The 14,405-nt window shown below is 39.6% G+C and overlaps 3 protein-coding genes across 5 annotated transcripts; all 3 read left to right on the top strand.

Moving 5' to 3' along the window:
• The first annotated feature begins 291 nt into the window (after positions 1-291).
• LOC129588650 (uncharacterized) lies at positions 292-1,873 on the top strand. Its single transcript, XM_055482974.1, has 3 exons — positions 292-774; positions 912-1,187; positions 1,626-1,873. Exons 1-3 carry the CDS (start codon positions 548-550, stop codon positions 1,774-1,776), a joined length of 654 nt encoding a protein of 217 aa, XP_055338949.1. The 5' UTR covers positions 292-547; the 3' UTR covers positions 1,777-1,873.
• A 450-nt stretch (positions 1,874-2,323) lies between these two features.
• LOC129588647 (leukocyte elastase inhibitor-like) lies at positions 2,324-5,909 on the top strand. Of its 2 annotated transcripts, XM_055482972.1 has the most exons (4): positions 2,324-2,468; positions 2,542-3,635; positions 4,634-4,789; positions 5,851-5,909. In XM_055482972.1, exons 1-4 carry the CDS (start codon positions 2,389-2,391, stop codon positions 5,892-5,894), a joined length of 1,374 nt encoding a protein of 457 aa, XP_055338947.1. In that variant the 5' UTR covers positions 2,324-2,388; the 3' UTR covers positions 5,895-5,909. The 2 variants fall into 2 exon arrangements, with proteins under 2 accessions (XP_055338947.1, XP_055338948.1); XM_055482973.1 differs by lacking the exons at positions 4,634-4,789; positions 5,851-5,909 and adding an exon at positions 4,171-4,632.
• On the top strand, positions 5,881-14,189 carry LOC129588645 (atrial natriuretic peptide receptor 1-like). Of its 2 annotated transcripts, none has more exons than XM_055482968.1 (18): positions 5,881-6,618; positions 7,514-7,636; positions 7,925-8,074; positions 8,146-8,306; positions 8,591-8,723; positions 8,809-9,039; positions 9,209-9,684; positions 9,864-10,239; positions 10,491-10,659; positions 10,828-10,980; positions 11,709-11,783; positions 11,874-11,945; positions 12,024-12,096; positions 12,180-12,231; positions 12,294-12,389; positions 13,268-13,316; positions 13,382-13,431; positions 13,776-14,189. In XM_055482968.1, exons 1-18 carry the CDS (start codon positions 6,021-6,023, stop codon positions 13,925-13,927), a joined length of 3,189 nt encoding a protein of 1,062 aa, XP_055338943.1. In that variant the 5' UTR covers positions 5,881-6,020; the 3' UTR covers positions 13,928-14,189. The 2 variants fall into 2 exon arrangements, with proteins under 2 accessions (XP_055338943.1, XP_055338944.1); XM_055482969.1 differs by lacking the exon at positions 5,881-6,618 and adding an exon at positions 7,084-7,177.
• The last annotated feature ends 216 nt before the right edge of the window (positions 14,190-14,405 follow it).

The following is a 14,405-nucleotide window of genomic DNA, read 5'->3' as shown; positions in this document are numbered from 1 at the left end:
TAAAATTAAACCGGCACTATTTGCACTTGTTATAATATTTACGATTAATACGTAGTACGTGTATGGTCGCCAATACCATACACAACAAGTACACCATACTATGGTGTACTTGTTATATACATAACTAACATAAGTACGTGTACGGTAATGATATTTTTGACCCAGTTCGTAACTAGTTAAAGAGTCAAATTGAAAAGATGAGCTTGCTTAGAACAATAGGCACAACGATCGTATACTTCGAAGTATAGGTCATGCATTTTGGCTATTGCTGGCACTGGCATGCAGATTGCAGGTTATATGTCGCCGGGAATGGGACACATTAAGCGTACAGAGAAGCAGATCCGTATTACTTTCCATGAACAAACTCTGTGTTTTGTCACGGTACTCAGTGTCCTTTGCACTAAAACCGTCGATCAACAAAATTTTGCTATAAAAGCATCACAAAAACGGGGAATTTTTGGTGTCCTGCTGTCAGAGCGATAGTTGTGGTCCGAACTTTGTGACCGTAGTCCATTGCAAACACTATAATTTATAAATCACAGTCAGAATGAAGTTACTCGGTTTTACCACACTTTTGGCTATCGTTCTGCTGAAGGTCAGTGCGCAGGTTCCTAATTCGAGTGTCCCAGTGCAAAATCCAGCATGCAATCCTAACGAAGCTATTCCGAAATGCGTGCAACCGGCTATCCGTAACTTCATGAAGCGCTACGAAGAAAGAAAGCGAATTCCATTAACCGATGAAAAATGGGCACGTGATTTAACAACCCAGTGCGAGTAAGTGAAAATTCTTCAGTATTTAGGGCCAAATGCACTCTCGCTTTTAAAAAACGTATGTTGGTTATACTTGCACATAAAACGTTTTATTTTCCGGTTAAGCAATTAGTGGCTTCATGGCCCTCATGTGTCCTTAGGTTGGATCAGTCTGGACGCAAATGTATTACGGACTTCATGAAGCACTGCTTCCCGCAGGTGGTACCGAAAACCAACTTTATCGGACAGCAGAACACGGGAGTTTGTCAGCAAAAGGTCAGCAACATTACCCAGGGATGCACGAGCAATTCCTCCAAATGGTATTCCAAGTGTGAAGAACCAATGGTTGCAAAGCTGTATGCGTATTTGACGACAAATCCGGCCGATCCAACATTCAACATCCAGAAAGGTCAACAGATTCACAAGGAACTTTGCTGGTGAGTCAATAAACACGTGCACGTCGTATAGTTGCTTAAATAATAATGCACATCCTGAATAATAGACAACTCACGTTCTAATACTGTACAATTAATTGTTCTTGTTGGTTCTTCTTTACTTTTTTGAGACTTACTGTTGGTGAAAACCATTACTTAAATTTTCAAATAAAAATGTTACGCACAGATAAAAAGCCGTTCATTCAAATTATCAAGAATTAAACTGATATGAAAGAGTCACAGGCTGTAAGCTTTAGTGTGAAATGGTGATACGTATTTCCTATTTTTTGCTTAAAACAGGACTTATTACAATTTTTATGTATGTACAGAATACAACAGATGATCATTACTGTATAGGAAGCATTTTCCGTCCTGCTTGCACTGTTTTTGTAATTAACGATATCAAATACTGTCTTTGATATTACCATGTAATTTTTACAGTGAGCTGAAGCGTTACGAGGTTTGCATCTCTGCGAAAACCGCTTCCGATTGCACTGCTCCTGCCCAACAGATTTTCCGTGACATTACGAAGGATATGCTGGCTGCCTACCAATGTGACGAAAAAACAGCTTTCGCTAATGCGAATTGTTAGCATTTTGATTAGGGCTGCAGTTGTTTTATTGCTAGATTTTCGTTTTATTGAAATTTTTGTGTGGGAAATGCCTCGAGCATGTTTCTTACAGGGTTTCTTGTCCGGCTTATTTATGTGAATAAAAATATTATCATATCGTGGATCAAATAGAAAAAAGAACAGTCAAAAGTTAAAAGTTTTTAATTTTACGTACAGAGTATGTATGTATACTGCAGATCTAAAGAGCGATTAATTATCCAATTTTACCCAATACCCAGCGAGCGAGTTACCCAATTTTACTTAATCTTTAAACTTTGACTGGCCTAATCCAAATAATCTCCGTTTGTATTCAGAGCACAATATGCAGCAACTAAACAATTAATTTCACACTAATAAGGAGATTTTGTTCAAGTTCACATCTCTGTGATTTAAATAACTTTCTTACAAATCTCGTATGATTCAAACAATTAAGTCGATTTTTAGGTAACTGTCACACCCAGGTGGAACCGCTCCATTTCCGGGGCTATGCCGCTTCATGACGCTTGAGTGATAAGTTGAGTCACGGCACAGCACCATTCATTCAAAAATTAGAAACTCCCATCATATCCACAATATTTTGATTTCCAAAAGTAAATGTTTAACCCAATTTTATCGGTTTTTCAAATTTTTATACTCGGATTAATTTCAAAGCTTGTTGCCACTGTTGGCTCCAAGTAAGTACGCAACGTTCATTATGGTTATTATTTTGCGAAAAGTGGTAAATAACTGTTCGTGCCTCATATCAAGGTTTGACATCTGCTCGGTCCCATTCCTTCATTACGGTCCCCGCTCATACAGATCCGTATTCCTCACACCCGACACCGCTAAAATGACCACGCACTTAGAATCTATAAAGAAGTCCATGGACGAATTCTCAATGAACATTTACCACCAGATCGCCGCCAGTCCGGAACATGCATCGTCTAATCTGTTTCTCTCTCCGCTGAGTATCTCCTCGGCGCTGCTGCTGGCGTACGTCGGAGCCAAATCCTCCACCCGTGCGGAACTCGAAGCCATTCTGCAGATCCAGCAGAACTTCGCTGGCAACGAGGCCGACGTCCTGAAGGCCTACGGTGAAGTGATGCAGGTGTTCGTGCCCAGCAAAGACGAACGCGGACAAAATGCCTTCGACTTGTCGTTGGCCAATCGCGTCTACGTCCAACGCGGTTTCCACCTGAAACCCGAATACCAGACCGCGGTGACGCAGAAACTCAACGGAGAAATCGGGGAGGTAGCGTTCAAGGAGGATACGGACTCAGCCATCCGCGAGATCAACACCTGGGTGGAAAAGCAGACCAACAATAAAATCCGCGATCTCGTCAGTGGTGGCGCCGTCACAGCACAGACTCTGATGGTCCTGGTGAACGCGATTTACTTCAAAGCCTCATGGTTGAACCGTTTTGACGATAAGAACACGAAGAAGGAGGATTTTTACAATTTGGACGGGAAAGTGAGCAAAGTGGATATGATGTTTATGGGAAAGAAGAAATATAAATATTTTAACAACGACGAAGTCAAGCTGCCGCTGCCGCCCTTCCAAATGATCGAAATCCCGTATAAAGCTGAGGAGATGTCGATGTTGGTGATTCTACCACAGGATAAGAATGGACTGGCGGAATTGGAGAAGTCACTGACGGGTGAAGCGCTGCGGAATATCTATCATGCGTGTTCGCAGCGGAAAGTGGATGTGTGGCTGCCCAAGTTTAAATTGGAGGAATCGTACAAACTGGTAGATGTGCTGCAGAAGATGGGAGTGCAGCATTTGTTTGGGAAAGCGGATTTGAGTGGAATTGCCGATGAGCCGTTGGTCGTTTCGGAAGTGCTGCACAAAGCTTTTGTCGGTAAGTGCAGTACATATCGAAACATAAATAAAATTAGCTTGAATAAATATTATATTATTCAGACTTTATACTCGTATTAGTAGAAACCAGTATAACTGGACATTGAGGAGGCTATTAAATGTTTATTAAATAAGATTTCCACAGCAGTCGTTTAAGCAACTTCTTTTCCCTTTTTACCGAGCAACTACAAATGTCCGCATCGACTTTGAAAGTTTTGCGTGTATTGCAGTACTGGAATTTTTATAGTTTTAGTATACCTGCAGTCACATTTTTTTGAACTCTTTTTTTTGTGGCAGTTACCCTTGTCATAATTGGGAAGAAAAGTAATACCTACTTTGTATGCCCCGTCTTCTTTATACGTTCCATAACTTTGCGTTTCGGTCATCCGTCTGGTTGTGTGCTGCCGCAGTGCCGCACAATAAATACGTTTTCTCATAAACGTGATATCATTGTGAGGACACGTAAAATAATGACATTTTGTAACATGCTGTGAGTTTTTTAGTAAGATTCAAAATTGTTGTAATGGTTTTTGTAGAAGTGAATGAGGAGGGAACGGAAGCCGCGGCAGCCACAGCCATGATGATGACCCGAGCGTTGGTCGTCGAACCACCTCCAGCGCAGTTCCGTGCTGACCATCCGTTCATGTTCGCCATTCGGCATCAAGGCACCGGTCTTGTGGCCTTTGTTGGACGTGTGGCTCAGCTGTGAAAAGCGGTGGATGTTTTGATTTAGTTTCGCCTTTACCTAATTAAGCGACATCAGTCGCAGATTGGTTATGTTGCAAAGTACTGCAGCTTTCGGTTCCTGTCTAATTTTGTTCGTATGATTCGTTTGTTAAGCATCAAGTGCATGAGTCGTTATACTTTGATTGAGGTATCTTTCCAGCTAGAATCAGCTGCTTTTTAATAAGGTTTTTCCAATTTTTGTAAACTTATGCTTTTTACTTTAAATTTGTTTTGTTCCTTTCTTTGTGATTACCGCAATAAACGCCTTTCCAGATGTGAATGAAGAAGGAACGGAAGCTGCCGCAGCGACGGCGGTACTGGTTCGCCAAAAGCGATCCCTCGGGGCAGACGATGTTGCCAAGTTTCGAGCTGATCACCCCTTCATTTTCGTGATAAGAAACTGCCGAACGGGCATCCTGTGTTTTACGGGTAGAGTAGCACAGTTTTGAACACATGAAACGATGGGATCGATTGCACTATATGCTTTACAAGCAGATCAGCATAGAGCAGATTCACAGTTAACTGACCGGAATGGTTTGCTATGGGAAGGAAGTCTCCGGCTGGATCTATACTTGGTTATTAGTGCACATTGACCACCAGGATCTTGGTATCTGATTGTAATCTTTTCTAATTGTTAACGTGCCGTTTATCAGTATCCAGCTTGTTAATGGGGCTTTTTTTAAACAAATTTCATGGCAGTACACATGCACAATACATAACACATTGTTTATAGTTGCTCGCGTAAGTCGCGTTGTTTTAAGTTATGCGAAATCGCCATAAATAACCGAAGTTATATATTGTCAGTATGTTTTGCTGCATTTATTTTAAGAAGTCTGTTGTGCAGTATATTCCGTGTCCAATTTAATGCATCGACGTGACCGTCTAGAGATGTCTAGACCTGTACATACGAATACGTAGGATTTGCACCTGTTCGAGATAGATCCATATTTTCATGCCGGCAGAAACATTACCCTCAAAGACCTTTTGGTTAGTTTTGATTAACTACTAATTCGGCCTTCAAAGAAGTATGTAAAATTATTGCACAAAAATTTGGAGAAACTTCTGCTGAAAAGTTAACTGGCATTGTTAATTGGGTGTTTCCTTCGTTTTTTATGATGTGTGCAACAGTGGTTGCAACGTGTAAAGAGGGATACCGATTAACATAAACTTCAATGTCGGCCGAGTTCACCATAAGTAAAAACAGTTTGACTTCTGGTTTACAGTTTATATGTAGAGCAGATTAATCGGAAAAATACCTCATGTCACCTGCACTTAAAAGCTGTCGCTTCATTGCCATTAATCGATCTGAAAAAGTAATCAGTCACCCACCGAGCCGCTATTGATACAGTTATTCCAAGATTAGGTACTGAAACTCTCCCGTGCAACTCCTTTAGAAAGTGCCGAGCGAGGATACTCTCCTCCTTTGACAGCTAACAGATTAATGTATTAAATTTCGTCACGGAAACTTGCTCATATATACTTGTATATAGCGCCACGTATGGCGGGAACGGAACAGAGGATTGCCGTCGTATGATAATGCATCTTTACGCAAGGCACTGCATCTGCAATCACCTTAAAAGCGACCAGTGCGGAAGTCAGTGCGGAACGTTTTGAAATCGACATATCGGTTTTTGTGCAATTTCCATAATGATCTGAGATAATGTCCGGTACCCACTCTTCTCCTTATATCAGCGGCAAACATGCGATAATCATTTTGTTTTTAAGTTGTTTCATCTGTTGTATTAACGCTTGGAATGCCACAAACAGTAACGGCACCGGTTCGCCAATTCTGGTTCGAGCGGCGGTGATCCTCACCGAAAACGCCACTGGTTTGATGTACGATATGTATGATGTTCGCCCAGCGCTGGAAATCGCTTTCAAGCGATCTTTGGAAATGTACAACGTTTTATACGATGTCTATTGGATTCCTTATTATAACGCCTGTCATCAGGGGAATGCACTGGGCAAAACAACGGAAGCCATTCTGTTTGCGCCGTTCGTGGATGTCGTCATCGGTCCGGGTTGCAGTGCCGATCTGCTCATCGCCTGCGAACTGACCACGTACTTTCCCGTGCCCATTCTGACCGGCGCGGCGGAACTGGTCGACACCACGTTCATGTATCCCTATCTCATTCGTTTCTCCTTTAATACTTATTCGTTATGGAGGATATTTGTGGAAATGATGAAATTCTATCAGTGGAGCAATATTGTAATCATCCGCGATTGTTGTGATTATCCAAAGAATGTTACAGCGCAAGGTCAGTAAAACCTAATTTAAGTTGATTATAAGCACAAATCATACAAATGCTAATGCAAATTTTCGAGCAGGTATTTGTAAAAAATACGCACTAAACGTAATTAATTTGTAATTAAAATTTTTTGTTTTTTGTGTGTTTAGTACTTTTCACTTATTGTACGAGTCACTATGTTCCGCGCAGTTTCAACAAGCAAAACTGCGTAATACAGCACGCTTCCATGCCGTTGACGGGAACTGCCGAGATTTAGCCGAAGATCTGCACGCCCACAGACGCACGTGCTCGAAGCATAAATGTTGAATTACATTCATAACAGCAATTAATGGTACTGCAGACTGCGGCGTTTTGGCTAACAACTTAATACCACAAACCGATCCATTTAAGTTTTTTATCCGGATTGAGCGGTTAATAATGCCGGATATGGCATCCGAGTAATTGCGGTAAACATCACGGAGAGCCGACCTTAGGAAAAACTGTTGTCAACATACCGGGATAGTCACGAATACCGCGCGTTGTCGCTAACAATTACCTACCTTGGTCAAGGTGGCCCTGCTGTTTCTTGGTAATCGAAGCTTTCTCAAATAAATTTTAAGCGCGGATTAACAATTTTGCCAACTGCGCCCTGCTTATTTATTTATGGCGGTCGACTTTGGTAGCATGAAATAATTGTGGACATATCGCCGATATCGATGATTTCTTGTGAATTCGGCAAATTGCATTTGATAACTGAAAGGCATGTCCAATTAGCTAGTCCGAATGACCCGTTTATTTAAAAATAGTCAGTTTTGCAATAGAATCACAATTATAATTAATAATTCAAATTTATTTAGTAGAAAATATATTTAGAATGTACAATGCTTGATTTGTTTTCTGCTGTGGTGTACATAATGTTTTGCAGGTTTCATCAACATACTGAAGGACGAAAATATACAGCCTTACGAGAATCATTTTCTAACTAGATCTCTAAACACTTCCAAGAAGATCGAAGAAATTTTAAAGGAAGCCTCTCGCTTTGGACGAAGTATGATTTGAGGCTTTTTTTTGCTCAGCTAACATTATTCCTACAAAGCTTTTGAGTGCATGACCAGAATGTTATTTTTTTATGACTGACATATACCGCATGTGCAATGATGTGTATTTGTCAAAGCTTTGCGCATAGCCGAAAAGCATCCATGGTGGCATATAGCATGCATTAGGTATCCCTTTCTAATAATTAGAATTGTTTTGTACGTGAAGCCGTGGTTGAAATGCGTCATTCAATTAATTCCCGGCAAGGTCATGACTTGTATTAATTTGGTTGAATTTGTAGTTTTTGTGTTCTCGCTGGACTCAATATTGCTCCGAAGATTTATGTTGGCAGCGAATCGCTTAGGAATGTGCGAAGGAGAATATGCCTTTGTTGCCCTTGATCTGTACCAAAACGACATCATCGGATCGGGAAAAAATGGATGGCGACAGAGTAATTAGCGTCAATAGTCAATAATATTTAAAAATTCAGCATATAATGACGTCACTAACCCTTTACGGCAGACGATTCCTACGATGCGGCGGCTAAGCACGCATACGCTGCGTTATTTGTATTGACACTTATGGATAAACGACCTTTACCGGAATACCAGAAATTTGAGCGTGCCGTGCGGAGGCAGGCTGAACGGGATTACGGTCCAAGACATTCTGTGGATATCAATTATATCCTTTTTCTTGTATTGATATGTTATTGTAATGCTGTTCGTCACTTTCACCCATCACCGACCTACACCAGGAAAATTGCTTTTTATTTCTCTGAATTATTTACTATTGCGTAACATATTGCTTTGAAATTTATTTGCAGTACTTACATACTTGGGTTAAATCTAGTATAGTGAAATGTAAATTAGATCAAGTAGAATATTTCTTAATTTGTGCAGCACAGAAATGTGCATTTGGGTATTGTTGAGCGCATGGTTTCCTTAATTCCTGAATCATTTATATACATCATACAGGAGCCTTTCACGACTCGGTCATCATGTTTGCATCGACGGTTAACTTAACTGTTGCCGAAGGTGGAAAGGTCGATAAGGAGCACATAATTCCACTCACTCAAAGATTCTGGGGCATAAAATGGGAAGGTTGGTTAGTTTACTCTTCTAAATCGTCGCTAGCAAAATTAGATTTCAAAGTGTGCATTGAAGTACACCGGTGGCGTTCTTGCAGGTGGCGCAAGTGGGAAAGTATACATCGATCCGTTCGGTGACCGGTCGGATGACCACTCATTGTATCACATGATTAGTGAAGAATCTGGGGAATTTGTTGTGGTCGCCAATTATTTTGGATACAAAAAAAATTACGAAGAAGTGGCAAACATTTCCTGGCCCAACGGACGACCTCCACTGAATAAACCATATTGTGGTTACATGGGAGAAAGTCCGCTCTGTGTTGTTAAAGGTGCGGTTCATGGAACAGGCTAATAAAAGGTCAACTAACGTTGCTCCTCCGCCTGCGTACTGTCACGGTTAGCCGTAAATATGGAAGTGATTGTAAAATTTTCATTTGATAAAGTGTCTTGGTTCGAAAAGAAAGGTCACGTACAATACTTTCAGCTTTGTAATTTTAGGGCTGCCCATTACCGAAATTGTGGTGGGCGTGGCTCTGGGAATTTTGGTGTTGGTCGGAATAACTGGCTTTCTAATGTATAAGCGAGCCAGAGAAGAAGTGAATTTGTCGTCAATGGATTGGTTGGCACAATGGAGTGAACTTACGTATAACGATGGAGCCAACCGGAAGTCGCACAACTCCGTGACAACGGTCAATTCCAGCAAAACGGAAAGCACAAAAAAACACGACAAAATGACGCTCAACTTTACAACCAGTAATTCCTTCAGCAAAACACATCAAGTGTTTTTTCGAGGCAATCTGGTGCTTTTGCGAATGTGTGAGAAGCGGAAAATTGAATTAACCAAAGAGCTACGCGATGAAGTAAAGAGTGTGCGTATCGTTATACATGAGAACCTCATGCGATTTGTTGGAGCCATTCTTGGTCCAGAGCAGACGGCGGTGCTACTGGAATTTTGTTCAAAAGGAAATCTACAGGTTGTTTTTTTCAGTTTTATGGTGTGCTTATTAGTTATTCTGTAACAGAAGATCTTTGAGTAGGAAAACCGAATTGATAATAATTTATTTCTTGAAACGCTTGCCTAGTGCTTCAATAAATTATAAATACACGGTATGCCATTCTACCAAAAACGCATAATTCCTTTTGTGTTTTGCAGAATTTACTGACTAACGACGCCTTCAAACTGGATGATCTATTTAAAACATCATTGATTAATGATATAATTAAAGGAATGATTTATATCCATACATCACCAGTGCATATTCATGGACGTTTAAATTCTCGGTGTTGCTATATCGATAGTCGGTTCGTACTAAAAATCGGGGATTATGGTCTTCCAACGTTTTATGATAATCCGCCGCCGTTTAGTCCGGATAATGAATACTTTACGGCATTATTGTGGAGAGCACCGGAAGTGATTAACCACACCACCGGGCGCACACAGGAAGCCGATGTTTACAGTTTTGGCATCATCATGCAGGAAATTATTCTGCGCGAAGAACCTTTCGCAATGTATCCACTCAGTGCCGAAGGTATCAGCGTTTGACAAATTAAATTAACTCTAATAATTAAATTTTGACATGCCCACATATGCACTGTACCATGTAATGTTTTAGCTAACCCAGCCACTACTTTTTGTAACAAAATATTGAAATCAAAATAAATTGTTAGAAAAAGTAATTTTACGCAGATTTTTAAATACAGAAAGTATTTGCATTGTGCGCACTGTGCCATAAAAAATATTTTGAATATATATATTTAGAAAAATTGTGATTTTAAACAGAAAGTGTTAGACGGGTTATGAAAAACATGGAACCACCTTTTCGACCAACGATTAAATCCGAAGCCGCTTCGGTGCCATTAACTGCCCTAATGGAAAAATGTTGGGCACAGAATCCTTCCAATCGACCACGGTTTCAAGAAATTCGAAGCATTATGCGACAAATCTCCAGGTGCATAAGCATGATTTATGACGCCGTGGTTCGTGTGCCCATGTTTAGACGTCATCCGCATGTATTATGGTTTAACGGACTTTTGTGCACACCTTGCTACACATCACAAAAAATTCTCACGCGAGCTTGTCTCATGATCGCAGAATAATTCATACATAAATCGTTTAGGAATGACGAACAGCAGGGCAATATAATGGATGTTTTATTGAGACGGATGGAGCAATACGCGCAGAACCTGGAAAGTCTGGTTGAGGAAAAAACGCAGGCATTTTTGGAAGAAAAGCGAAAGAGTGATCAATTGTTAAATCAACTTTTGCCCAAGTGAGTATAGCTAATTTTAACGACACATATTGTACTCGTACCTCCAACGATATGGATTTCGGAATGCGAAATCAGATTACGCGATGCCCAAAGAACAAGAGCATAATCAATATGTGCCACATGAAGGTGTAAATACTGAGACTATCACCTGCACAATACACCTGCAAATAATTGATTTAATTATCATACAATTTAATTTTAGTAAATTCGTTCTTTTATACAATAGTTGATCAAACTTAAAGCACTTTAATAAAAAAATTCAATTTTAAAAAACGATTGATTTGACTATATAAATATAGATATATGTATTGTCTTTGAAGTACAGGCAACACAAACATCGGCGATTATTGTTATTTTCTACCATCATCGATACTTAGTACTGATTATCACTTGTCCGTATAATACTATGAATTATCATTTTTTATTACCACTCCACCACTTCGTACATGAACGGGATGAATGTTAATTCAGAAACAGATAACAGTGCGGAGATCACACGTGTCCGTTAAGCCTATACCGAGAAAAGGACACGTAGAACTAGAACTTTTTGCTATAAAAAACGTGTCTTTGGTTTTGTTTATTGTCAGGTAGAAGTGAAATACCTATGTTATTATAACTCATAGCTGTATAGGTAGGTAGCTGATTACAGATATTTTCGTATTTTGCGAGTATTCCAGTGGTTGGCATGTTGAATGAACAAAAATGCTAAATGTGGATTCTTGGTTTAGGGTTGTTGCCGAACAGCTTAAAAAGGGTCAGCCGGTCCATCCAGAGACCTATGAAAATGTTTCTATATATTTCAGGTAAAAAAATGTGATAGAAAAATCTCTAGATCTTTAGCACGGAAGTTCTTTGGAATTTCCTTTGCGATGCCAAATGATGTTTTGTTTTAGTGATATTGTTGGATTTACGACGTTGTCTTCCGAAAGCACACCCATGGAAATTGTGGACTTCCTGAACGATTTGTAAGTCAAATCGGCATAAGCGCTCACTGCCTACAACGAATCTGGAAAAATTGCTGTCTGATATGTTGGGCGTTACAGGTATACCTGCTTTGATGGGACTATCATTCAGTACGATGTGTACAAAGTAGAAACTATTGGAGACAGTTATATGGTACAGATAGTTCTTATTATAAGAATGAGCGGTACTTACATCGAAAATTTCTCGTGTTAATGAGACGTTGTGCATGCTTTTAGTGCGTTTCTGGATTGCCTGTTAGAAACGGCTTGGAGCATGCAGCCCAAATAGGTAAAATGTTAATTCTGCAGTCATTTCTTTTTTGCTGGTTCGTAATTTTTGTTTGGTTGCAGTCAAAATGGCGTTAAGTTTATTAGGACATGTGACGACTTTCAAAATTCGTCACCGACCCAATGATCAGCTGAAACTGCGAATCGGTATTCACTCAGGTAAAAATGTTCTAATGCCAATTTCCAAGTGCAAATGCAAATTATGCTGGTGCTGTTTTTGTTGTGCGAGCAACCATATCGTTAAAAATATAATAGTATTAGAGTAGAGAAATTAGTATTGTAAAATAAATACGTGAAATAGATCTGGAAACCGTTGATGTTTATACGTTTGTGCCAAACGGCCATAATCTACACCTACTTTGCAGCAGAAAGAATGCTAAGTTATCATTGAAGTGCGCAGTTCGGGGCAATATTTATGGTTTCAGTGATCAGGGTTTTTAGAGATAAACTTACAACAGGGTGGTGTAAAAACAAACCTAAAGTTTTTTAAGTGTGTTTTATAATTTACTGCTAATTTTCTGTACAAACTCGTAATTTCTGTAATTTTCTGTCAAAATGAGTATGCTCGTGACCTTTATATATACCTTTAAGTACTTTGCATGCCTTTATAAGTACTGCATAGAATCTAAGCAGGTGTAGTTTTGCGCCCAGGTAGATAAAAATGGTAACAGCAACTTATACAGATTTTTTAGTATGTCAACCTATCATGTAGTAGATGAGCAGCTTGCCTTGTTAAGCCACGTAAGCCATATTTTAATGCCCTCCATTCGCAGCGGACATTTAAGTATTTGGAGAATACAGTCATACAGATATGCTGTACGTACTTTTAATCATGTTCGGATATTGCTTAAATGCTTCCTACTGTTTTTTTTTTTCTAAAAGCTGTTTTTCTGTCTATCCAGAGCGCACATTGCTACCAGAAAATATGGCAATAGTATAATTTCTCTTTCGCTGATCTTTCGCTCGTTTAGCTGTATGCTACGGTATATATTTCACGTTGATTAATCAGTAAATCACTTGATCTGCGATGGTTACAGGGCCTTGCGTCGCCGGAGTTGTTGGGCTCACTATGCCTCGATACTGTCTGTAAGGAACACCTAATGCTCTCTGCAACTGATGCCTAAAATTAAAAATTTCCTCCACAATTTTAGGTTTGGGGACACAGTTAACACAGCATCCCGTATGGAATCAACTGGCGAAGGTAATAATTATGATGATTACACTGCAGACAAAGCGTAGTGTCATTTATGATAATTTTGTCGTTTTGGCTGCGTTATCCCCTTACCATTAGTATCCACAATGAACAAATGTAATGTTTGAATTTTGTAGAAGCATGTAAAGAAGGCATTAGAACATTCCTGTTTAGTGTTTTTAGTACAACTGCTCTTTCTGAGCTATCTGCAATCAAGCATGCAGTAGTGCCGTTTAAGTAATCTCTGACTTTAAGTAATCTCATTTATTTATATCACTGATTAATTTATTTTTTATTAATTTTCGCAATTGTTTTGCCTTTCACTTATACTGCTACAAAATATGCATTTTCAGCTCTTAAAATCCAGATCAGTTCAGCTACTAAAATCCTTTTGGACACCTTCGGTACCTTTGAATGCGAAGAGCGAGGAGAAATTCCGGTCAAAGGAAAAGGTCAAATCCGGACGTTTTGGCTTTTACGGGAACAAGTCCAGTTGACGGTGTAAAAGAGAGAATACTCGTGCATTTTGATCTTGTTAAAGTGGCTTCCTTCCTAAATTTAAAAACAATAATGGACGTGTTTGTCGTTGAGAACTATGCAGTTACAGTTATTTAATATGCTTCCTAAAATTTACTTAAAGGCAGAGTATTCTTTTATTGATAAAAAAATTTGTTAGCTTGTGATCTCGATGATGTACAGTAAGCCGGCCACGGTGCGGAAATGGGATATTTACGTGATGGTGAAATCGTTTGGGTTGGCGGGAAATCCCAAAATCCCATAGTGTGTGTTCGATTAAATGACTTACAAGAAATGCAGCAAGATAGGAAAACTCATAGTTAACGCATTATCGAGTCTGTTAGTCTACAATGTACAATACACAGCATATTGAGTATCCCGAAATATATCGAATATCGAAATAAAGCAGCAAGTAGACGTAATACGGCTGATTATTTGTTTGATTTTGGGGAAACCGTCGCCACCTG

Source organism: Paramacrobiotus metropolitanus, unplaced genomic scaffold (genome assembly GCF_019649055.1).
Source record: "Paramacrobiotus metropolitanus isolate TYO unplaced genomic scaffold, Prichtersi_v1.0 Parri_scaffold0000030, whole genome shotgun sequence".
NCBI lineage: Eukaryota > Metazoa > Tardigrada > Eutardigrada > Parachela > Macrobiotidae > Paramacrobiotus > Paramacrobiotus metropolitanus.
The sequence above is the reverse complement of the archived record's forward strand: the minus strand, read 5'-3'. Positions and strand labels throughout refer to the sequence as shown.

Excerpts from the sequence above, each read along its gene's own strand:
- LOC129588645 (XM_055482968.1), top strand. The coding sequence starts at position 6,021 with ATGTCCGGTACCCACTCTTCTCCTTATATCAGCGGCAAACATGCGATA. Across the intron at positions 9,040-9,208 it reads TCCGCTCTGTGTTGTTAAAG|GGCTGCCCATTACCGAAATT; the intron begins GTGCGGTTCATG and ends TTGTAATTTTAG. Across the intron at positions 10,660-10,827 it reads ATTATGCGACAAATCTCCAG|GAATGACGAACAGCAGGGCA; the intron begins GTGCATAAGCAT and ends TAAATCGTTTAG.
- LOC129588650 (XM_055482974.1), top strand. The coding sequence starts at position 548 with ATGAAGTTACTCGGTTTTACCACACTTTTGGCTATCGTTCTGCTGAAG. Across the intron at positions 775-911 it reads GATTTAACAACCCAGTGCGA|GTTGGATCAGTCTGGACGCA; the intron begins GTAAGTGAAAAT and ends ATGTGTCCTTAG. Across the intron at positions 1,188-1,625 it reads ATTCACAAGGAACTTTGCTG|TGAGCTGAAGCGTTACGAGG; the intron begins GTGAGTCAATAA and ends TAATTTTTACAG.
- LOC129588647 (XM_055482972.1), top strand. The coding sequence starts at position 2,389 with ATGTTTAACCCAATTTTATCGGTTTTTCAAATTTTTATACTCGGATTA. Across the intron at positions 3,636-4,633 it reads GCTGCACAAAGCTTTTGTCG|ATGTGAATGAAGAAGGAACG; the intron begins GTAAGTGCAGTA and ends ACGCCTTTCCAG. Across the intron at positions 4,790-5,850 it reads GGGCATCCTGTGTTTTACGG|CGCCACGTATGGCGGGAACG; the intron begins GTAGAGTAGCAC and ends ACTTGTATATAG.